This window comes from Parasteatoda tepidariorum, chromosome 6, assembly GCF_043381705.1.
Source record: "Parasteatoda tepidariorum isolate YZ-2023 chromosome 6, CAS_Ptep_4.0, whole genome shotgun sequence".
Taxonomy (NCBI): domain Eukaryota; kingdom Metazoa; phylum Arthropoda; class Arachnida; order Araneae; family Theridiidae; genus Parasteatoda; species Parasteatoda tepidariorum.
This window is the reverse complement of record NC_092209.1, coordinates 37730239-37756722: the sequence shown is the minus strand read 5'-3', so window position 1 is coordinate 37756722 and position 26484 is coordinate 37730239. Positions and strand designations below refer to the sequence as shown.

General features: G+C 26.5%; 1 protein-coding gene across 3 annotated transcripts in view; it reads left to right on the top strand.

Moving 5' to 3' along the window:
* Window positions 1-19141, top strand: part of LOC107446048 (epidermal growth factor receptor) — a 149775-nt gene extending 130634 nt beyond the window's left edge. For all 3 annotated transcript variants that reach the window (XM_016060582.3, XM_016060581.3, XM_071182234.1), the window contains 15 exons: window positions 88-175; window positions 663-764; window positions 2297-2548; window positions 3628-3740; window positions 4440-4575; window positions 4856-4996; window positions 5074-5175; window positions 6830-7015; window positions 8016-8079; window positions 8221-8388; window positions 9192-9338; window positions 9585-9859; window positions 10848-11037; window positions 14080-14247; window positions 16971-19141. In XM_016060582.3, the coding sequence (XP_015916068.1) occupies window positions 88-175; window positions 663-764; window positions 2297-2548; window positions 3628-3740; window positions 4440-4575; window positions 4856-4996; window positions 5074-5175; window positions 6830-7015; window positions 8016-8079; window positions 8221-8388; window positions 9192-9338; window positions 9585-9859; window positions 10848-11037; window positions 14080-14247; window positions 16971-17227 (2389 nt within the window). In that variant the 3' untranslated portion in view covers window positions 17228-19141. The remainder of the gene's footprint in view (window positions 1-87; window positions 176-662; window positions 765-2296; window positions 2549-3627; window positions 3741-4439; window positions 4576-4855; window positions 4997-5073; window positions 5176-6829; window positions 7016-8015; window positions 8080-8220; window positions 8389-9191; window positions 9339-9584; window positions 9860-10847; window positions 11038-14079; window positions 14248-16970) is intronic.
* Window positions 19142-26484: the final 7343 nt, after the last annotated feature.

Below are 26484 nucleotides of genomic sequence, written 5' to 3'. Positions count from 1 at the left end.
TTTACTCTGATTCCCGTTTTGAATAGCTATTAAATTTCCTTATGCAAATTAAGTTTTTATTTTAATACTGATAAATATATTTTTTAGATGCTTTGGGCCTGAAAACAACATTGGTGCAAATGGTTGCAAGAGTTGTGAAAAAGCTATAGTTCATGCATTTGATCCCAATATTGTTGTAAGTGATAGTTTGCATTGCTCCCACCAATCTAATAAATATTTTATTGAGCATGATATTTAAAAATATTGTATTTGTATTTCAATGTATTAATAGACTAAAGTTAGAATTAAATTTTGATAAAACTCATGATTTTAATAAAAAATTTACTTTGAAATAAAATGTAAACATTTAAACAAAATTTAAATGCATAATTAATACGAATTGTTTAATATTTTACAACAGTTGTTTGTTTTTTATTAACTAGCGTAATATAATTTTATTATGAAAAATAAGTTAATGAATCATTCTTAATATACAATGTACTTAAAAAGATATTGATTTTTTTGCTTAAATGTAAGAACGGAAAGAAATTTAGTAATTGTGTAGAAATCAAAGTTTGCAAAAAAACTAAATAAATACATATTAGTAATATTCCGTACATAGAATAAAACAACAACATAATATTATACTTTTGAGTACATAACTATTTGATTCTCATTTTTAGGAACAATGTTTAAAAGGAGATGAACCATGCCCAGAGTCATACTATCTCGAGTATATTGGCCACCAAGAAGAAGGATCATTAAAATCACTCACAGGAAAATCGGTATGTAATTAAAGCCGTAAATATTCTAAAATAGTCACAGTTTTGATATATTTCACATATTTGGTAGTGATATTTGGATTAATTAAAAGAAAGTTTTTTTTGTGAGAAATTCCTTTAACATTGTAGAATTTAGGTCAAGTCAATGAAAAAATTTCAGTAAATATTTGTAGCACTTGATGTCATTCTACAAATTGTTTACTAAATAATTTAATTATTTGATATGAAAATAAACTTGGCAGTGAAGTTTGCATATATGTGCAATAAAGGGTGCACTCTAATCATCGTTTTTAATATATACCTTCAGGATCTGTATTAAAATTAAACTTTTTGTGTTTACAAATGATGATTTAATTTAATTGAAAAATTCAAATGTTTATCAAATACTGCTAAATCATGGTAGGGGTCTGTGTAGGTCGAATTTACTACCCTTTAGCGGTACCTTCACAAATTCAACTTTAGGAAAAACGGTAGTTTCACAAAATACTTTTTCTTAAAATTTTATTTTTGTATACCTTAAGAAACGATAAATCCATATTTTTGTGCTTACTTTTTAATATAATTCTTAATTTTTCATAAATTATGTCTAAAATTTTCACAAAATAGGTACCTCTCGGAAAAACCTAGACAGACCCCTGCACTTTGTTTTCTTGGAATCTTAACCCAAAATGTATTAAACAATCATAACCCAAAATGTATTAAACAATCGTAACCCAAAATGTATTAAACAATCTTAACCCAAAATGTATTAATAATCCAAAATCAGGGGTCTGTCCAGGCCGAATTTACTACCGCTTAGCGGTACCTTCACAAATTCAATTTTAGGAAAAACGGCAGTTTCACAAATTCAACTTTAAGAAAAACGGTAGTTTCAAAGAATACTTTTTCTTAAAATTTTATTTTTCTATCCCTTAAGAAACAATAAATTCATATTTTTGCATTGATTTTTTAAATATAATTTTTAATTTTTCACAAATTATGTCTAGATTTTCACAAAATAGGTACCGCTCAGAAAAACCTAGACAGACCCTTGATTGTATTATATTTATTGAAAGCACTTTCTGTTTGAAAAAGTAAAAAAGTAGAGCCAATAATTTAACTAATTATAAACAATAGGAGCCAATTTACAAATCACACACTGGTATTAGTGTAAAAGTTATCAGAATTCCATATTGTAATTTGTATTAAAACAGTTACACTTCTAAATGTTCTCTCAAGAAAAGTTTTAAAATGTAAATGTTGCTAACTCTAAAAATATATTTAAATCGATGTGTTCTTTTAAAATTAATAGTTTGTAAAAACATTTTGATAATTACACTTCTTCCAAATGTTTTCTCAAGAATATTTTTGGAATGACCATGTTGGTGACTGCAAATTCTTTTTTGAAATGTTCCAAAATATGTAACGTGGATGAGCTGACGTGGATGAGAATTCCACATTTGTTCCACATTTTTGTATTTGGACTGTTTCTATGATCTTTAATACCTAAACTTTTAATATGATAGAAAATTAAACAATACGAATTGTCTTTATAGGTGTGTCGTAAATGTCATCACCAGTGCAAAAATTGCACTGCTTATGGTATACATTACTCGATATGTAAGTGTTTGCATTACATATCTGGCGAGGGATGTGAAGATAGTTGTCCACGTGATCATTATCCTGATGAAGAAAATAATATTTGTGTTAAATGTGCAGAAGAATGCCGTGGGTGTAGAGGTCCTACAACAATGGATTGTCTGGGATGTCGTAACTTCCGCATTTATGATTCAATGAATTCTTCAATGGTAAGTCCATTTCTTATGATCATTTTTAGAACTGGTATCAGTTCTCATAGCATAAATTTATAAAAGTGTGAATCACTGATCATCCTATTAGTTTAACTCTATGATGTTAATATTTACAAATGTAATAAGTAATCTGTTTTACTAGTTACCAAGATTACAAAGTAATTACTTAAGTAACTTGCTCTATGTGATAAAAAGATGCAACGATAACTGAATTTTAATATGAACTGAAGCAGATAATAGTATTGGGACTTTTTTACGTAATGTCTCAGATAGATTAATATGCAGTTTCTTAGCTGTATAACCCAGCTTTTAAGTATCAATCAGGACAGATAGAAATGTTTTAAGTATTTTTGGTAGTATTATGACATTTCTAGTCTGTATTTTTTTTTATTAAGAGTAAATTTATGAAGTATATGAAAGTATATGAATTTATAAAAGTAATAAGTATTGTGTTTTACTAATTACTAACATTACGAGGTAGTTATTTAAGTAACTTAAACGATGCAATGATAACTGCCTTTTAATATGAACTGAAATAAAGAATAGTATTGTGATTTTTTTATGTCTCTGATAGATTAATATGCAGTTTCTTAGATGTAGAATGCAACTGGAAAGTATCTATCAGGACAGCTAAAAATGTTGAAGCATTTTTTGATAGTATTGCGACAATCGCAGTATTTGTATTTATTTTTTTTAAAAATTTATAATTATGAAAAATCATTAGAATACTTAATTTCTTCCGGAAATTAAGAATTAAAAGTTAGTTAATTTATAAGAATAACTTTATTCTAGTCCACGTCTAGTTATAAGAATAACTTTATTCTAGTATTTAATAATCAAATTACATAATCTTTCTCTCTTTTCTTTTCTCTTGTAAATAACAGTTTTTGGGTAATAAATCCTTATCTTTGCATTAATCATTAGTCTTATAAATCCTAACTGCTCGCTCCATCAAATGAAGAGTAATAACTGTCTAAAGGTTTTTGTAATAAATGTAATCATGTTTAAATTGTGTTATAAATATTTTTGTGATTATTATAATTTTATATTTTAAAATTTACATTTTTTACTTTCAGTTTAATTGTACAGCATCTTGTCCTTCTGATAAGCCTTTCAAAGTATTTGATGACAATGTAGCGGATCCACATTGTTCGGATGAAGGTGCAAATGCTGTTGCATTGCATGGGCTGTAAGTTCTTGGCAAAGTTTTGAATTTCCAAACAATTCATTAGGATTTATTATGTTTACGTATTAAATTATAGAAAAAAGTTGTGTAACAAAATTAAGTATATATTCCAGTCCATTAAGTTATTTCATTATTGGCTTCATTTTTCCATAAGTTTTAATCCTTAATGAATGCTCTAGTGTTCTATTTCTATTAAATGAACTAAATTTAAAAATATTAAGCTTAGTCAGTTTTACTTGATAGTCTAAATTTATCCTTTGTTAAGGTTATAAACTATTTCATTTCATTAAAAAAAAAGTTTGTTTAAGGCAAAAAATATTTCTATTTCTGCTTTTTTATAAAATTTGAAAAATATTTATTGCAATTTTAAGTATTTTGTAATTGCATTTTTTTGTTTAGTTTGTATGGTGGAGTTTTTTGTGACATCAGAATAAATTTTCAATTTTATAAGTTATAGCAAAAGGAATAAACGGCATCCGTGATAAATCTAACATTGAATTTGTGACTAAAACCAAAACCTAATTAATAATTTTTGTAAGTTATGTAATTGTAACAATTACAGTAAGTTAAATGAATAAAACGTCAATTTAATAAATTTCAAAATAAAAAAGTGAACAATAAAACCCTATTCGAACCTTGTTTTTAAAGAAAAGTTTCTTGCTAATTTAATTTTAACTTCATAGCTCTACATTTTTTTTACAGAGATGATGACAATATAACTGCAATTATTGGTGGAGTGATGGGATGTTTTGTTGTGATTGGAATATTTTCAGCCATCTTCGGCTATCAGTGTTTGCAGAGAGCAAAAACAAAAGAAAATACTGTGAAAATGACAATGGTAATTGCATTTATCAACATTTCTAATTATTAAAACTTTATTTTTATAATAATTACTGAAAAATATTTTTTAATTTAAAAAAAAAAATATTTCAGCACCCTTACTGTTTAACTAAATCTCACTTTATTTATAAAGAGGGACTTATAATACACAATAAGACTAGTGATATAATTATAATAATTCATAAATTATAATACACAATAAGACTAGTGATATAATTAAATATTTTAATATTTATTTAAAATTATAATATTTTTTAAAACAATCAATGTATTTACAGCGTATGAGTGGCTTTGAAGATAATGAACCACTGAAGCCAACAAACGTCAAACCCAATTTGGCTAAATTACGTATTGTCAAAGAAGCAGAATTAAGGAAAGGTGGCATTTTGGGATATGGAGCATTTGGTACAGTATATAAGGTATGTAAAACCAGTTTATTTTAATTAATTATTGCCTTTTGAAAAGGCTTTCTAACTAAATTAATAAATAATTCTAGGGTGTTTGGGTTCCTGAAAATGAAAATGTTAAGATACCAGTTGCAATCAAAGTTCTTAGAGATGAACGAGGAGAAAAAAGCACAAATAAAGATTTTCTAGAGGTTAGTATCAAACTTGTTAACTTAACGTTTGAATTTATTTAATTAATCATAGCACTAAATTTGTATAAATATCAATTATTTACATGCATCAGAAAATTGGAAGTGTATACAGGTAAGAAATTATATTTGCAAGAATGTAGTTTAGTTTGCTTTAACTTTAGTGGCTGACAACATTTCTTTTTGATTTGTTGTTTGCATGTTAACATTTAAAAATTAAAGAAAGTGGATTTTTGTTTTTCCATTCTTTTAATGTTTGTATTTTATTTTATTATCTATTGTTTTTTTTTCAATACTCAGTGTTAAATGACTTATTTTTATTTCTCAAACAAATTGGTGATATTGTACAACAAGAACTTCCTAAGATGGTGTACTAGAGTTTTAAAAACACAACTAATGAGTACATAAATGGATAGTGCAGTGATAGAAGTTACAATTACAAAAGGAATTTATCATTAACTGGGGTCTGTCTACGTTTTACTGAGAGGTACCCATTTTGTGAAAATTTAGACATAATTTGTGAAAATTAAAAATTATATTAAAAAATCAGCACATAAATATGAATTTATCGTTTCTTAAAGGATAAAAATATAAAATTTTAGTATAAAGTATTTTGTGAAACTACCGTTTTTCCTTTACTTGAATTTGTGAAGCTACCGCTAAACGGTAGTAAAGTTGGCTTGGACAGACCCCTGATTAATATGAAATTATATAAGGTTCTGTGAAATGAATTAATTTCACTTCAATTTTGGAATTCTTAATTTATGAGTGTTAAATTAAGGTTGTAAAATATTTATATATTTAATCTTTACACATAATTTAACGCATAAGCGCTAAAAAAGTTTTAAAAGGCAACTCAAGATTTTGGAATACAGTGCATCTATATCAAATTGAAGGGCTTGGGTATTATGTAATGATAAGGCACATGTAAGTTTTCAATAGAGCATTTTTGGTAAAAGACAAAATTTCCATGCAGATAATGAGATGTTGGTGTGTAGTTTGATGTTAAATAGAAGAAAGTTTTAAGAACCTATATGGAAACAGTGCTGAATAACATTTAGATGTAAAAATGTAACCATTGAAAAAAGTGTAGTATATCATCAGATTGTATAGGGCCCTTCAAATAATAAATACTTTTAGTGTATAAAACATATTAAAGATATACTTTAAATTATTGTACACTAGTTGAAAAATGTTATATGTTGTTAATCTCTATATCAAACAAAATATTAATCAAACAACAACAAAATAAATCAAACAGTAAAAATGACACTGATGGAAAAACGTGGTTTATCACTAAAGTGCCACCAATCTTTAAATTATTCTATGTTTTTCAATGAGTAAAACAGTACATTTTAAATTAGACAATTAAAAAACGCAGTCATATGTTGTCAATTAGTGTGAAACAAAACAAATCAAACTGTAACTTTACACAACCAAAATAAATTGAACAGCTCGATGTAAAAATGTCTTCTTTTAAAAAAGTGTGACCACAAGTCTTTCAATCTATGTATGCCTTTAGTGTGTAAAACATGTTTAAAGGCAGATTTTAAAATGTTTGAATATATGATAAATGCAATGTTTGAATATATGAATAAATACTGTCAGTCTCTGTAGTAAACAAATAATTAAAATCAACAATGCATTTATATTACAGGAAGCATATATAATGGCAAGTGTTGATCATCCAAATCTATTGAAGTTACTTGCTGTTTGCATGGCTTCTCAGTCCATGTTAGTAACACAATTAATGCCTCTTGGTTGCCTATTGGATTATGTTCGCAACAACAAAGACAAGATTGGTTCCAAGCCCCTTTTGAATTGGTGTGCACAGATAGCTAGGGTAAGACTACATATGCTTATATTTCATACAATACTTAAACATTTATGACTCAATTTTCATATGAATTTAAATGTAAATTTTAAGTTTTCATCATGATTTCAATGTGATTGTTACAATTTATTAATAACTTAGATAAGTCCTATTTTTAATGATTTATTTTTTATTCATTTCATAACCATGATTACAAATGAAACTAAAGAATTACTTTTTATGTTTGGCTTTATAAAATAAGTAAATCTCATGTAATCTAGATTAATGAAATTTGCATCTAGGTTAATAAAAAGGCTGTTTTTGTTTTTTATGAGTTAAATTATTATATTTCAGTTGGGCTTATAAATACTATTTTAAATGTTAGATATACTACTCTAAAATTGAAAAGAGAAAAAAATTAATAAATGTGTGCTTTACCTTTTTTTTTCATTTGTGATATCCATCATTTTATATTCAGAGTCACATCTAACAAAAAAAAAGAAAAAAAGACATGACTATTTTTTTAAAATAAAGATAATTTCCATTGATAAAGATATATTAGATTATTTACTACATAATATTAAAATAGTTACTGTGTAAGAATAGTACATTTATTACAATAATGGATCCATTAAACCCATAGCTCCATTACCCTCAATACAAAATAAATAAAAAGAGTAAAATATTGTTCAAAATGTTGCTTTAAAACCTATATAATAAATGTTTATTTCTTGGACTGTAAATAATGTATTGCATTTTATTGTCAATTATGTAATTAGCAATTCTAAAAAAAAAAGCTCCATCAAAATATATCTCTAGTGTACAAATATTTAAGAGGTTGTTCTTTAAGCTATTTATAATGAAGTTGTCGATTTGCATATTTTCTCGGATTATTACCATGCAATGATGAATAATCTGAATTCATTATTATACTAAGAATTTGCATTTGTTTTATGTTCTTATTATTATTGTTATAAATGCATTTATGTTCAGCATTTTATGTATCTCTGACATGGAATTTTATACTTAGGGAATGGATTATTTAGAGCAGCAACGAATGGTTCACCGAGATTTAGCTTTACGAAATGTTTTATGTAAGTACATTTTATATATCTATTAGTAGGTACATTTGATAGGCAAACCAGCTGGTTGTCAAAAGTGGTTAGTCTAAAATAGCTACTAAGACTTTTTGTTATTTTTCTTTTAACAATGACTTCTTTTCTTTCATTGTTTAGTGCAAACTCCAGGATGCATTAAAATAACTGATTTTGGTTTGGCCAAACTGCTAGATATAAATGAAGAAGAATATAAGGCTCATGGTGGAAAGATGCCAATCAAATGGTTAGCTTTGGAATGCATACAACACAGAGTATTCACCCATAAAAGTGACATATGGGCATTTGGTAATTATTATTATGCCAATAATGAATTAATTTTTTTAATGATATGATAGTTTTTGTGTTATCTGTAATTTAATTTTTAATATTTGTCTCATCATTGTCATTTAACGAAATTTTTAATTTATTATTGTGATAATTTAAATATTTCTACTTCTAACTTTCTAAACTTTGATAAATAGAAAAGACATAACATGTTTTAGTAATACTCTTTGATTTTAACCAAGTAATTTTGCGAATTTTGTTTATTTAAAAAACAGCTAAGATTGAAACATACAAAGAGAAATTAATTACTGAGAGAAACGAGTGGTAAAATGCAAATTTTTTGAAAAATTAGTTGTAGACAATTTCAATGTTTTTGTATCAGTAACAAGAGCTAAAAAATGAAAAGAAGAAACTAAATTTTAATTTTTCTTTACATTTGGAAATTGTTTTTTTTTCCATTTAAGTTTTTAAATAGATATTGATATAATAAATTTTGAATAACTGCAGTTGTAAACAATACCTTTTTATAGTCAAATACAAATCAAACTGTTTGTACTAGTTAAAAAAAATAGTAACTGAAAACAAAACTGGCCCATATCTTAAAAATTAATAGAACTTTTTAAAATCTTTACGACAGCTTCTCATAGAAGAACTTACCAAATTTTTATTTAATTTCTCTCAAATTTTCTCATTTTGAACTACAGTATATATTTAAAATTAACCTAAGTAAAGCAAACTTTTCAAAAGTAAAGCAAAAAAAATTTTTTTTTTTAGTTGTCTATCATGTTTTACGGTATTAAACTGAGTACATATATTTTTAATAGGTGTGACAGTTTGGGAACTTCTGACTTATGGTGGCAGACCATATGAAAATATACCAGCTAGGGATGTTCCTGGACTTCTAGAAAAGGGAGAACGATTGCCCCAGCCGTCTATCTGTACTATTGATGTTTATATGATCATGATTAAATGTAAGTGAATGCATATATAATTTTTAAAAGAAATACTTATCCCATTATTACAATACTGAGTGATGTAATACTTAATCATTCAGTATTGTAAGTTTCCATTAAGAGTTTATTGAGTGTGGTTGTGGTGATAGAGATTTCTAGACCATTTATTATTATTATGATTAGTGAATTGCATTATATAAATGTAGTTACTATTATAATAATTCTGTTCATTTATTTATATATTTTCTGAAAAAATATTTACAGGTTGGATGTTAGATGCTGAGTCCCGACCATCGTTTAAGGAACTAGCAGATGAGTTTGCAAAAATGGCAAGGGACCCTGGAAGATATCTTGTAATCATTGGAGACAAATTGATGCGTTTGCCTAGTTACACCCCTCAGGATGAAAAAGAATTAATTCGAAATCTGAGTATGCCAATTGAAGGTCCTGAGGTGATAATGGATGCTGAAGAGTATCTGCAGCCTGCCAAACTGGAACAAACCAGCACAGATTCTCCTCCTCCACCTACACCAATTAAGGTGAAATATTTTTATTTATAAATAGATTTTGTTCCCACCACATTTCTGTTAAGCATGCATTTACTGTTAAATACTTAATTGCATTTACTGTTAAACTTAAATGTAACTTTTTTTGAATATTTGCTGCAGGCAAAAAAATTTCATAATTCCTGGTAGTTAAGGAGGAAAAATTTTATTATTAACAGATTATAAAAAAAATTCTCAAAAATTGTAATTTTTGTTACCCAACGATAACATCGTAATTTTTACTACGAAACCCTAATAACGACAATAAAAAATGCAATGGAATATTAAACTAGAAGTATTAAATTTGCCTGCGAGCACAAACATCGTTGATCTTATAAATTGAAATAAGGTAAAATAGTTTCTGCAAGCGAGTAATCTGTAAAAATTTTATAGCTTGATTTGAAACTGCTTGTAAAACATTTAATCAAAGCTCATGATTACAAGACAGAGAAATAAGATAAGATAGTTTTTCATTTCAAGGCTTAAACTGCAAAGATGCCACTGTTCAAAATTAGAATTTCTAACTTTGTATGAGGTGTTTAACTATCAGCAATTATCATTGATCATGTACTTAGCTGTCTACAGTTGCATTACAGTTGTGCAATTATAAATCCATTAAAGAAGGATATTGTTTTTTCACATTTGTATAATAAGCAGTGAAAAAAAAAAAACAACGAAAAATACATATTACAACTTTTACTATATAGTTTTAATTACGCTTACAAATAAATTATGCTTAATTTTGCTTAAGCAACAATATTTTTACATTGAAATGTGTTTTTAGTTACAAGTAGTCTTTCTACTATTTTTTGATATTCTACAGCACTTCTGTGATTATATTTTTATCTGCTTTTTACGCTGTGATTTAAACGCAATTTCTTTGGTGCAAATAAAGCAATAATTATTAATTGCGTTTTTTTTACATTTTTTTATTGATAATTCTTATTTGTTATTAATCATTAATTTTAAATATTGATTTTAGAAATTCATGGATGATAGGGGATTTGACGGAGACTCTATGAACAATTCACCCAATCATTCTGATCATAACCATGGTGAGCTGAAGGTTAATAACCATGAAAACAACACTGGATTGAACAATGGTTGCCATAACAGAGATACCAGCTTGAGCACTCGATACTGTTCAGATCCGCTCACATCTTTAGAAAGAGGTAGCTACGGATGATACAATTCTGTTAAGCTATTAATTTAGTAATCAGCCATGTGATAATTACTTTATTATTTTTACATTAAAACTAAAAATTCAGATAGCATAATGGAAACATTTAAAACTAAAAATTTAGATTTCGGTTAAAAAAAAATATTTGCTATAGATAATTTTTAATTAATCTTTCTTGCATCAATGAATATTTACTTTTTCGTTGAAATGTTAATGCTGCACAAGAGCTATATTGAAATGGGATTTAACTTTCATGAGGATCCAAAAATATTGATGAATGTGCACACTACATTACCGGAATTTAGATCAGGAAGCCTGTGCCCTAACCCTGTGTGGACTTATGTATGAGAAATTGCATTAGAATCTACTACAAACCAAAACACATACCTTGCCAAACAGTATAAGTACCATTTTTGTTAGAAAATATTACCATAGACTTCAAGTTATTAACCAGTAAATTAGCCAAATATCAAAAGTATTAGCCGAATTTCAAAATTCTTAGCCAAAGGAAAATCTTAAAAAATTTTTATGATAAATTTTTTTCTCATAGAAAATTTCAAATCAAAAGACAAATTTAATGTGAATTGAATTATTTTATAAAATGCAAATTCATATCAAGAGCCATTTTGCTGCTGAGGAGTAGTAAATGAGCAATGAATGAGAGAGAAGATGAAAAATGTAGATGTTGTTTTATCATCTTTGAGGAAAAGAAATAAGATTAAGTTGGGGTTCATTTTTAATAGCTTCTTATCAGAAATTTAAGGACAAACCTGGAGCAACATTATGTTATTGTCACAAGAAAATATATTTGCTGCAAAAATACTTGGATAATAATATGAAAGTTGGCACTGTATGTTAAGTATGTAAATAAGGAGTGATTAAAAAGAATTCAGCAAAATTTTTTGTTAGGAGCCATGGTGGCTCATGATAGAGGGCTCGCTTCCCAATGAGGTAACCCGGGTTAGAGTTCTAGCCATAGCTGGTCGATAGAAATTCCCCACCGGCTCGCTCTGAGGACAGTGCTGATGTAAAATATTCTTAGTGGTAGACGGATCATGGGTTAGAGTCTCTTTGCCATTAGGAGTGATTAAAAAGAGGGATGTTTTCCTCTATGTAACATAAATGCGTTAGTTCCATCAAAAAGTCCTCCATGAAAGCAATTTTCTCCCAATACTTAATCAAAAAGTTCTCGTCTTCTGGATTGATTTCAAAATTGCGAGGATACCGAATTGAATATCGAAAGTCGTAAACTCAAAACTTGGTCGATTGTTTAGCAACGGTTATATAAAAAAAAAGCACTTGGAAGACTCGTTTTTAATTAATATGAACTTACATTAGGAGTTATTAGTTGTGCATCTAATTAATTCTTAAAATCGGAATATTCGAAAAAATTTTGAATTTCTCATAAATTGTATATATTTAACACATTCAGTTTTCATAAATCAGGGGTCTGTCCAGACATTTTGTGAAAGGTCCGTTTTTCGTGAAATTGTGAAAAAATTATTCACATTCTTTCAACCAGAGTCCGCTTTTATGAATTTGTGCAAATAGGGTCCCGTTATTGCAAAACACTTTTTCAAGGAGTTTTTAAATTGCAAATAGATACAAGATTATGCTTAAAACTGTAAAACTATAATTATAAAAATTAAATTAAAAAAAATAAACAGCAATTGCAGCTACTAAATTAGCGATGCAACATATAAATATTTGGTATTTAGCCTATACTGCTGAATGCAGAATATTAATTTCGGACGAATAATGGAAGAAGCGTCTGCCGAAGATAAAATTTAGTTCGTTTACATCTGTCTTTCTTTCCCTACCCCCTTCCTGGGAAGGGTTTATTCGATTAACAAAACAATAATGAAGTTAAAAAATTTGTGAAGGGTCCGATTTAGAGATAAATTATTTTGTGAAGGGTCCGTTTTAAAGTTAAAATATTTTGTGAAGGGTCCGTTTTTATGAAAAGATATTTTGTGAAGGGTCCGTTAACGGACCCAAATTTCTTCTGAACAGACCCCTGTAAATGTATAACAAATATTTTCTTACTATGGTTTTCATCTTCGATATAACCATGGTAATTATCTTTGAGGTTATTACATGCCTTTTTGCAACAATTTAATGCCATATTAAGTAATAAAGATCATAATTATGACAAATTTTGATTTATACGGTGGTCAGAATATTTTGCCAGAATTTTCCTTTATAACTACTTGTGATGTTTATTTTTGTTAAGTAAAAAAAAATTGTGCTAATAATGAAATATTTATTTACCTTTGCTCCAATAATTCAAAGACGCTCCAAATCTTATAGATCTTTCTTGTTCTATAAATGGAAATGTGAAAGTAAAATTAAATTAATTTATACTCATTACATGCAATTTACTTTTTATAAATTCATTATTATTTTAATTTATCAGTACTAAAACTTATTTTGATATTATAAAATTAACATCTCAGAAAAATTTAAAACTTTTTATAATTCATCCAATAAGACATTGAGGAGTCACATTAAAAAAAAAATATCCATAATCTGCAATACTAAAACCGGGTAGCCAACAATGCCTGCCTTCTGATTTTCCAAAATTAATTTTATCAAATTTCTCTGTTTTTTGTTAACCAGTGGCCAACATTTTACTAATTTTTAAAATATGTTTTATTCTTTTAAAAATATGTTATCATGTTACGTTATAGTTATGTACACTTAATATTAGAGTTGAAAATAAACATTTTTCAAAAAATTTGAGACACTTTTTATACGATTAATTTTTTTCTTGAAAAAAAAAGGTATAATTTTAAGCTTAAATTAATTCATTTTCTGAAATTTTTGATAATTAATTTTCTGATATTTCCCTGATTAATAAAATTCTTTGAATTTTCCCTGTTGTGTGTGGCCACCCTATACAAAATAATGTTCATATATACTCCAAATTTATTATTCAGATTAAATAATTTATTTAATTATGATAGTATATAGTAATTTATTTAGTAATCATATATACAATCAATTTTAAAATGGTAATATTTACGACTAATAGGGGATCGAGATGTGTTTTTTCCATCCAATGGTTTACCTCATCTTAATGCAAAAGACGTTCAACTTGACTTGCCCGTCGATAATGAAGATTATTTAGTTCCTTCCCCGTGTTCATGTAACTCTGCTGGTTACATGGATCTTGTTGGAGATGCCAAAATAAGTTCCCCAGGTAAGTTAATAATAATTAAAAAAACTTTTTTTCATACTGTTATTTCTGTGTCAATGTTTAGTTTAGCCATCTTAGAAAACTATTTTTACTATAAATTTTCTAAGAACTTCTAGAAAATATTTATTGAAGTAAATGCAGATGCAACTAAATATGTTTGTGAGTTTTTTAAGCACGCAATTTGACTGAGATTTACATATTTATAGAAATTGTGCTATATACATTTAAAGTATTGTACTAGATATTGTGTCTTTCCACCATGTGATTAGCTCATGGCCGCCGAATTGGTGACAGTTGCTTTGGAAATAAATTAATTCAACAGTATTGCAGATAAACTGTTACAAAAATAAAATGAGAACCCCTCATTGTGGTAAGACATTGTTAAAGTATTGCTCTTTTAATCTTTTCAAGACATAAATCTTTTTAGAAATAATAATTAAAGCTATCTGAAGGTTTGTTCTAACTTTTTTAATCAACTGTATGAACTAATTTTTCATTATGCTTCAATAAATTTGTTTTTACGTTTTTCCTCTTGCAATTTCGCTGTCTTTCTTAAACTGTAAGAATACTTTTAGCAATTTATAATTAAGTTTTTGATGTGTGGTTAAAACTACAATTTGTATCTTGGGCATCATACTAACACTAACAAAAATTTTCTTACATTTCTTTCTCCAAGAAGTGTTTCAGAAAATAATTGAGAAACTGAATACTTACTACTGTCCAGAGCTAGATGTATCTAAAAAATGTTAGCCTAAAATTTGTCAACTGGCATTATACTTAACATAAGCTTCTCAAGTTGATCCAGAACTAGGCTAACTTGTATATTGATGACGGAAATGTATTCTAAAATATTCAAGAAATAAGTAATCTTTCTTTAAATTAGATTTAATCAGATTCTGGAATTCAAAGGTAGTCCCAGAGAGATTTCGAGAACTTAAGGAAAAAGCAAAGCAAGTGCTCTCTAAGTCCTAATTCAATAGATTGCGACTGATCTTTCTCTTGCGGCAGCCATATATTTATGAAACAAAGTTTCAAGGAATGCCAATCGTCTGGTCTAAGTTTGTTTCCCTTCACTTTAATTATCACTGGGATGCATTGTATATTAGGGTGTCCTTTATTTTGAACAATAAAAAAAAATTGTTTAATGAAAATTTTCGTTCCCTTTTCTTAAAATTGTTCCTTTTGAGCAATTAACTTATGTGTAAAGTTCAAGTTCTATAGGGCAAAATGAATTGACTTGAGCTAAAATCTAGATAATATAATGGATTTAGAACAAACTAAGTACTAAGCATTATTGTTTAAACCTTAAGTTTAATAATTATTATCTTGTATATTTATTAGTACTTTCATATGCTACACTTGTATATTTATTAGTACTTTCATATGCTACACTCAGTAGCAGAACTTAAAATTGGTGTGGTTATTTTCTTTTGAATAATATTTTTCTGCATCTAGATACGACTCTCTATGAACTTGCGCTCCATGAAGCTCACACAGCTATTAATCTATTAAAGTCCTGCATTAATTTAAAACTTCAATGAATGCATTTAACATAAAAGCTCTTCTTTTGATATCGAAATATGACATTATTTTGCAAAAAACATGAGTTTGAAGGCAAATGAAGAAGTTTTATGTTTTTAGTTACTTTTATGTTACTTTAAATACAGTAATCCTACACTATTTAATAATAAAAATAATAGTTAAACTTACAGAATAAGTCGTCTCTTATCCCTGTTCTATATATTGCCACTCATGGTCTAGATTTTTATGATTTCTCTTCTATATTGACACCCCTGTCAAAACAATTTTCATAGATTTTGGAAATAAACCAACTTTCTTCTAAATAATGTGCTGTCAAAATTTCTTCAATTCTGCTCTCTGAATTATTTTTTATAATTTCTTCTTCTATTCTGAAATTATTTACTAGTTCTTTATGATTGTGGAGTGAGTAGTTATTGACAATGCCAACCTTCATTTATCTAAAGGTACTTCAAGATGGAGTCGATTAATTTGTCTTGTATTACTAGTGAATTTATGTTTAATAATTGTAGTGGTAGTTACACCACCATGATTTCAAAAACAGAAGACGTTGTTTAGGTGATTTTACAATTGCATTGCATTTAAGCCACATTATGACATACACTACTGTTGCAATAAACAACGAAATGATTTATCATGTTCTGCTAGCAGAGTAAGTTAGGTTACGATCTCAACAAAACCATTTTCATGGAATAAAAAGCTTATGCAATGAGATTAATGCATCATGGATTTTACACTTCCTTTCAGCTAAAACTGTCATGGCTGCAAAAGAGCAATGATTTAGACACATAACTTTAATTAGGTTAAAAATAATTGCAAACCAATAGACAGATAGGGCGAAAAGCTAAAAAATGGCCTTCTTTTTACATACTTTCACTTGAATTTGGCATGGGTTAAAACAAATTTATCAATTCAAAAATTTATATGGTACGGACAGTTAAAAATTTAAAAGTTGTACCTAATAAAGTAAGCTAGTTAAAATAAAAAATGTTTTTTTTTCTTCTCAAATTTGGTTTTTTCCTGTTTTAGTTGTTTCCCAGGTCATACACAGCCTGTTTGTACAATTTTCACATAATAAGTAGTAAATTCGTACAATTTTTTCATGTTGCATAATCTTAAAAATACTTGTACACAATTTATTGGGCAATATTTTGCATAATTAATGACATTTCCAATTTGTTTTACAGCGCCACCGTACGCTGGAAATTTTGCACCACCTAGAAACATACCCCATCAAGCAGTCGACAACCTCGAGTATCACCTAATGAATAAACATAACTCCATTTCCTCATCTACAGAGACTGCTATTGCAAATCAAAGAAAACCAACTAGTAGTGATGATGATACAGATGAGCATGAATATTACAATGACTTTGACGGGCTGCAAAGAGAATTGCAACCCCTGAACAATCATAGGAGTGAAAGAAATGAAACAACAGTGTGAAAATTGCAAAAAACTGAGGCGAGCACACTCATTAATCATTCCCATTTCAGCTGTATAATTCCAGTGCATTCAAAATATCAATCTGTACAAAGAATTAATTAGAAGATATCACTGAATATAATTTTAAGGCAGGCTACTTAAAATTAAGAGGACTTGTGTACAAAAAGTTGTACATTCTTTGAAACCCATTATGATGAAAACCGGTATTAACATCTAGCATTATTTAAAGTTTTATTTTTTCATATTGTCATTGAATAAAAATTGCCTTTTTTTCATATCATACTTTAAAAGTTTCAGCTTTAATGTTGAAACAAATCCTACATATATACTATCTGTGATATGTTCCTTCTACATCTCTCCATGTTAAATAATGTCATTATACTTCAAATGTGCATTGTGAAGAGTAACTTTGTTAGAATTTTATATTGTACATAAGTCTTTTGGTGTATAAATATCGTTGTTTGATTTTATGATATTCCTAATATCTTTTAACTATCTTGCTTTGTAAATACATATTAACATTTGTATTTTTTTTGGATGAGTAACATTAATACTTAGAACAAAGTTTTTATTTGCTATTTTTACAATTTCATTAGAGTCTAATAGGAAAATATGTCCGTAAAATTTTTATTTATGGGATCAATTTTTTAAATGAATAAATAGTTTAATGTTTTTGAAATGTGAACCATAAATAAAAATCTTTAGCTTATCAATTGTATTGTAACATTTAACCATTTAGTGCAATATTGAAATCATTCCATTTTCTGTTTAATAATGTTTCATTTATCTTACTACTATATCAGGAATTAATCTTGATAATAGCTGGAATATACAAGTGGAAGATTACTTACAATTATTTAAAAATAATAAAGAAATCTACAAAATCAAATATATCCTTAAATAATATTTAAGCAAATTACACATTTAAAACAAAATAGAATATCCTATAGATTTTTGTTATTCTTTTTTAATAATTTAAATTTTATCCAAAAGTTAAAGAGAAATTCCTTTTTCTAAACTCGCCATTTAACAAAAATTGTCAAAATTAGGTAATTTTATTTAAAAAAAAAAAAACTTATAATATTTTTTTCAGCTTATTAAAAGCACTGTATAAATTACTGTTTTCAAACTCATTAAACACTGTTTAAACCAATATGTTTTGTAAAGTATTTTATTTGCAAAGTTTTCTATTAAAATTTTTTTTTATTTATTAACGAAATAAACACTAATTATGAATAAATTTTTAAATTTAATTAATCTTTTTAAAATACAAAATGCAGTTTTATTAGCATATTTTAAACTGTTAATAACATGTAACTAAATGAGATAAGTTGAATCTTTTATTTTATGAAGGATAACTTTTTTAAATTGTCCTGATTGTTATTACAAATTTTAGGATGCGTATGTACAATCAAGCATATATGCAAATATATCAATATTTTAAAATATTGTGTTTTATTACAAAAAGTTGTTTTAATATTTGTGCATCTCTCTTTGTATGTTTGATTTGAAAGACTGCTGATAACGAATATATTTTACTAGAAAATCACTGCCATTTTTTACTTGAAGAAAGTGATTTTAATCATTAACAGCAGCTTGAAGTTGATGTGCCAATCAATGTACATTTTTTATAAAGAAACTTTTAATGCGATTGCTTAAAAATTGATTAATTAATTTCATTAGAGTATATTGTCAAACATTTGAAGCAATATTGCTACCTAGAAAAGTTCTTTATGTTTAAATTTGAATTATTTTTTTCTTGCATTCTATTAAAAATAACATGTTATATTACTAATTAAAGCATCTTTGATTTCTATTTTCTTATGTTACATTTACTTTTTTGTAAATAATCATGCCAGTTTGAATGTAAATACTTGTGTTTTTGAACTGAAATAAAAAATATTTTACCACAAATTTTTAACTTCTATTGTAATTTTTTCATCATAAATTTTGGTTTATCACGTGTGATTCAAAGCATAAAACTATGTTAATTGCTGCATTACTGCTTTGATTTATATTACTAATTTTACAGATCAAATTTTAAAATAGCTTACTTTGGTTGGGCAAAATTGCTTTCTATAAATGAATAATAAAATGATGCTTGAAGATTTTTCTTCTTTAAATGAGAATCGATGTAATAAATGGGAAACTTGTGTCAATAAAAATCGTTAATATTTTTTTTCTGAAACATTAAATTTATTATACAAAAATAATAAAAAATTTTTTTAAGCAAGTAGAATATTTACAAATTTATTTTTACCGTTGACTATTTAAAATAAGCATGAATTTAATATTTTTATCTTAATCCCATTAATCTATTATATAATGATAGGCAAAGTTTGATAATAAAAGCTTATAACTCCAGAAATTCTTATTCTAATCTTGAGAAAAAATGTACAATTTTTGGCAACTGAAAAAGTAATGAAAAAAATTTATTTTCTATACCATATTTATTAATCTGATCTCGATTAACTCGAAATCTCGACTAACATAGTCAATCGCTATCAATAAACAATTAGCAACATTTTGCTGAATAATGAGTTTTTGTAGTTTGATGAGTTGAACTTTGAAAAGTGTGTTTTATTTAATATAATAGCATCAGTCAAAAATAGGAGGAACAAATAATAATAAACATAAATTAGTATTAATTTACTTGTGTAGATGTATGGCTAACAGTTTTATGCATCATTACGTAGTGTTGTACCGTTGACTTGAAATATTGACTTTTTTTAATGAATTTATTATTGACTGACAGATTTGTTTTTGTAGTTCATTTACGTTGCACTGGAGCTACACAATGGGCTATAGGCGACGGTCTGGGAAACATCCCTAAGGATGGTCCAAAGACATGCCATCACAATTTTGATCCTCTACAGAGGGGATGGCACCCCCGTTTAAGTAGCCCGACGACCTGCACGCGAAGTAGAGCACTTTACAGTAGAACAGTTTAACGACGATCAATACAGCACACCCTCGGTCACTACGCAGACTAATCCCAGTGGTCAGCCACCCGCACACTGATCGCAGCCAGTGATGCTTGACTTCGGTGATCTGTTGGGAACTGTGTCTTCACGAATCAGTCCACTGCGGGACGACTAACATATTTATTAATTATTGGCTCAACCCTACAAAGAACTGGTATTCAGCTAGCAAGTAAATATAAACAGAAGCAAATTGAATCAACATATTAAAATATTGGCTTTTACTTCAATTAAGAAAAAGAGGAGACAAAAATTACACAAAATGAAAACACTGTTTTACAAAATTCACGCAATTCAGTGTTTGACAATAACACAAATTTCAGGTAAAAATGCTTCAAATTTTTGTAACTTTTCTAATAACCAAATAATTTTTCAAGCATTTGCAAGTGCTTGATAAATTTTTTTAAAATTGAAATCGTGATAATTTATAATGGTTTGCCATATTTCAATTTAAATTAAAAAAAAGTAACAAAAATCAGGGGATGATTTTATTAATATTTTTACATAATTTTAATTATAAAATATGAAAAGAGGTGAAAAATGCTAAAGATAGTAAGCACGATTTCAGTACAACGAAAGGGAAAACTTATTCTACAGTGAACAATTTTTTTACATTTTAAATAGGAACTAAAGATTATCCAACAAAGAGCAATGTCAGTGCCTTTAATAACCAAATTTAATCAATAATATCCAATCTGGCAGCAATTTTTTTCTACTTAACTGGACCAATGAAATCCAATTACATTTAAGAATATATTTAAAATGTTTTTCTCTAGGTATTTAAAGTAAATGAATTTTTAAAAAGCTTTAAATTCAATAAGAATGGAAATATATGATTTTTTTTTAAAAATTACAATCAAATACTTTTAAAACTAAAAATTTGAAGGAGGAAAAAAATGGTAAATATTTACAATTGACATCGTCATTATGAATATTTTTTTAAGTTCATATTGAATAAAAAAAGTATACCAAGATGACAATGTTAAGTAAAATTTTTTTTTCTAAGGTTGAGTTCATTAGAAAACATTCTAAATAACAAAATAAAATAAAAATTTTGAGAAGAGGAATTTTTTAATCTTTTGAGGTGACAACTTTATTTTAAATGTTTTCTAATGAACAAACATGGTAAAAAAAGCGAAATTTCCCAAATTGAGTTCACCAAGAAGCATTCATAATAAATAATAAAAAAAGTAATAATAAAAAAAGTATAAATAATAAATAATTCATAATAAAAATTAAAAAATATGTAACAATGTCAATAAAGAAGTAAAAACAATGGTTAAAATCAAGCGACTTTATTTTGAATATTTCATAATTAACAGAGTTGCAAAGTAAAACAGTTAAGTTAAATAAGTAAATTTTGATAAGTTTTGTTCATCTGGTAAAGTTCTAATTTATAATTAAAAGTAAACATTTTCAAACTAGTAAATATCAATTTAAATGTTTTTTAATGCACTAATTTCATTAAAAAGTTAAGAGAATATTTTTGTTTGTTTGCCCACAGTTTGAAAACAGGTGAAATTGTTTTTAAAATTAAACAGATGGTAAAGTTAGTGGATTATATAAGTAGTTAAAATTCGTTTATAAATCCTTTAACACATGGATTTGGCTTAAGTGTTATCAATACTTATAAGTGGAATGGTATCAATATATAATAACCAGTTGTTTAATTTAATACATAATAATGAACTCTTCTAACAACTTAAATAGACCTAATAAATTCACAGAATAGTCGATTTCACAGAATAATTTCAATTACCTTATTACATATCCAATTTCAATGAGGCTTTTTTTTTCTATTATGGTGCTGAAATACAATATTTGATAAAACAGTGAAGCTTTAAATTTATTCACCATAAACTGCTTAAATTATATTTCTTTTAAGTGTGTAGAAGAAAAATATTTTAGCTTTAAGTGTAAACTGGGAAAAATCTCTCTGATTTTTTAACTAAGTAAACTTTACATAGTTAAAATGGATACTGAAAACTATTCATTTGAGCAAGAAACAGATGACTTATATGACTAGATACATTTTAAAACTTGTGAATGCAAAAACTTAATTTTTATAAGTGTAAATATAATAAATAGTTACATTCTTTTTAAAAATATGACTAGACTAATACATTAATTCTCAGTATAACGAATTGGTGACCATTTATACAAATAAAATACATTATTAAACACAATATTTTCCTATTCTTAATAACTACATATAAATTATTAACTGTTTGGCATTTTGGCACAAAATAAAAGAGCTATTTATCATTCCTAAAGTTAGTAAATTATGTTAAATTCATTAAATTACTGTAGGCCCGGTAGCTGAGTGGTAGTACTTTGTGCTCCATGCCGCAGGTCTGGGGTTCAATCCTTGGACCGGGTAAAGGTGACTCAATCTTTCCCCATTTTGGTGGGTTGATACAATGAGAACCAATCATGCTTGGACTAAACACTGGGGTTTCAGGTTTGGCTGACCACCCAACTGGAACTTCTGCAGCCTAGAGCTCAAGGGCAAGAAAATTGGGATGAGCACATTAGGCCTTGGTGCTCCATGGGCTGTCACAACACTGAGTTTAGTTTTGTACTATAGAAAATGTTTTGTACCATTGCTCAAAAATTTACATGCCTGGTCATGTAAAAATATGGATTAGGCATGGACTTTTTATCTTTACATGCCCAGTTGAACTTTTAAATATTTAGAGATACTAGAAAATATTAATTTAGCACCCCTAAATTTTTGAACCAAACTACCACGATTCAAGATGGAGCGAATAAATAATACTGTAGAGGGATAGAAAAAAAAAGGAAAATTAAATTATATTTTATGAGATTTAAACATCATTGAATTTAATTATATAAACAAGAATTTATTAAAAAAATAGCTTATAATTTTTTATTTCTCATGTCATCATTATTTTTATAAAAAAAGTTTATCCTGATCACTCTGCATGAAATAATAAAAAACGATAAAATTTTTTTTCTTCTCATTTTACTTCTTTTTATGTCCAAATTTCAAAAGAAAAAAATAAAATAAAATAAAAACGCTTTAAAATAAATGCCTTTTTTTTCGTTGATATTTTATAATTTTGATTCAACAATTATACTATGATGTTTTATAACTTTGATGTAGTAACATTCTAATTTCAGTAATTTATAGTTGTATCAGTTAAAATAACTAGGTCTTATTTTAATAAAAATTTTTTTACACTGTAAGATTTGTTTTGATTAGAAAACAAATTTCTTGTCATTTAACTTCTTTTTATGTCTAAATTTTAAATGAAGAAAAATAAATAAAATAAAAACGCCTTAAAATAAATGACTTTTTTTCGTTGATATTTTATAATTTTGATTCAAAAATTATGCTATGATAGTTTGTAACTTTGATATAACATTCTAATTTCAATAATTTATAGTTGTATCAGTTAAAATAACTAGGTCTTATTTTTACAAAAGTAATAATGATAATCTAGATGAGCATGTTTTTTAAACCTCCTTTGACACAGCGAACAAACCAGTGGTTTCTCATTATCTTCAGCATGAGTAGTCATATGGACATCATAGGCAACTTTAAACTGAGTTGAGAAAGGACAGATTGCACAGAAATATTCTTTATACTCAACACTATTTTGAGCATTTGCAGATTGAATATTTGGTGAAGTTTGCCAACCTGAAATAAACAAATTTTGTTTAAAGCTAATGTCTATAAACATTTTCATTTTTAAAATTCAAAGTTTAGAGGTATCAAGGAAATCTAAATAAGATCCAAATTAGACTTAGAAAAGTGAACACAAAACAATATTCTTTAAAAAAAATTTTTTGTGTTTCTTTAGAGAATTTTCAATTTTAATAACTGAATTGTTTAATAATAACAATATAAAAAATATAACTTAGACATTGTATCCAATTGCTAACGAAAAAAAATCCCTACTTTTTTGCATTATATAGTTGAAATTTTAAGCATGTTTTTTCATCTTCGTTTTTTTTTTTGTAATACAGGACAAACAAAGAAACTTTCAAAGAATACCATTTGTGTTTAAAAATAAGGACAAAAATTAAAAAAAAAAACACTTTCAATTTTAATGATTAAATTATTTAATAGTATTAGCTTAAAGAATGTCATTAACTAAACCAAATAAACAATACAACAATGCTTTTCTATAAATCTGGCCTGATTCTAATTTGCTGTTTCAGTTAGATTCAATGATAAAAGTTTTCTGTAATATACGACGAACACATTAGATAATACTTAACCATCAGTATCTGAAGAATCATTATCAAGATAAATCAAAGAGAGGGTGGAGCTAAATAACATTAAAACTAGTTCATACAAGGATTAAACTGATTAACAGTGAAAGAAGGAAAAAAATAAATTTGTCAGTAAATAAACAGGTTTTGATGGTCCTTACACAGGAAACATTGACTTTATTAACCCTTTGAGTGAGTTTGATAATGATTTGTCAGATTTAAATTAAACTTTCTTTTTCTTACTCCATACTATATTTCAATTTCCTTATATAAGTACTATTTGTACTTAATTTTTGAGAAGGATTCCAAAAATATATATTAAAAGAGGTGATTACAGCACTCACTATGTAGTGCATATTAAATCACAAAATTTTAACCTTAAAATTTCTTAGCATGGAACTTGATATACATGTAAATAAAAGGAAGAAATACATCCATTTCATACATAAAAAAATTAAAATGTTTTTTTTTTTGCGTATGTAATCCAGTATTATGTAAATATATTTAAATTAATAAAGCATATAGTTTAAAGTAATATTAATAAGATAATATTAATAAGATTAAAGAATTAAAAATCAAATAGCTTATTAGACAAAAAAGGTTTTATTTAAAAAGTTATAAAAAAGATGTACTGTATATTTCCATGTATAAATCAAGAATTTTTCAAAAGTTACACTAAAGGAGTTTTATATACAGATCTGTGGGGAAAATTAAAAATGCATCACAAAGCTACTTATTCTGTTACTATTTATGAGGAAAAAAATTGTATTTCAGAAATAATAATAATAGCATCTTATAAATATATTTTGCAGCTGTTAGCATTTCCTAAGCTGCTAAGGAAATTAGTTGCAAATTAGAAGTTGCAGACATGCAGGGACAAAAAGCATACTGTAATTGATGAATACTTTGATGATTTTTAAAATATAATTTTATTAATTAAAACATAGCAACAATATTGATTTTCTATTAGATTAAATGTACCAAAATTTGATTTTATCTGGATGTATTTGAAATCTCATTTTTTTCAGCTACTGCTCTTAGTGAATTTTGACTATCAGGGTAAATCTTTAAATGAAATAAAATAAAAAAATAAATAAGCTCTCAGTTTATACTTGGAAATATATGGTACCTTTAGCACTAGACTTCAGACAACTATTATGTACAATATCTATAAGAAATGATTAATTATTATGCAAAAACATAATTTAAAAATATGATTTTTATTAATATTAGGTATATTTCTAGAAAATTAAACATCTGAAAATATTGAAATACTACAATATTTTAGTTAAAAATACAAATGCCACAGTGGTAACAGATATTTTTATCAAAAACAAAAAGAAATGCATTGAAGAATATGAATTTCTAACTGCTTTTTATTTCTATCAAATACAAAGATAGTAATTATAATTAAAATAGGAAGTACAATGCAATTTCTCCCAGTGAAAGAATTACAATTTTATTGCAATTTCATATAATTTTTTGCAACTTCTTTTCCACTGTAGTGGTTTTTAACAAACTTTTGTTTAAAAAAAAAATTTGTTTTGCTTTGATATAATAATTTTAATTCTTATAGTACAGCTTGTATTTTTGATTTTAAAAGTTACAGTTGTCAATTTTCACATGAAGCTGCCAAATCTTAAGATTAAAATTTTTTCATCACATTATTTCAACTTCTTATAGACAAATTGAATTACTAAACAAATTTTCATAAATATTTAAGTTTCGTATTTCCATTTAAGAAATGCATATCATTTTTTGGTAATAATTTATAATTGATTAATTAATATAGATAGAAGAAAAGCTTAAAATGAATTAATTAAATGATTAATTAAACATGACAGTGACATAAAAAGCGTAAAATGAACTTTTCTTATCTTAAAACTTTAATAAGTCAAATATAAAATATAGAAAGTCATTAGCACATACAGTGGCAAATATCAATAAAATGAAAATTTTATTAGTATAACTATACTTAACATTTTCTTAATATTATTAAAAAATAGTACATATTTTGAGCTATATTAAGTTATA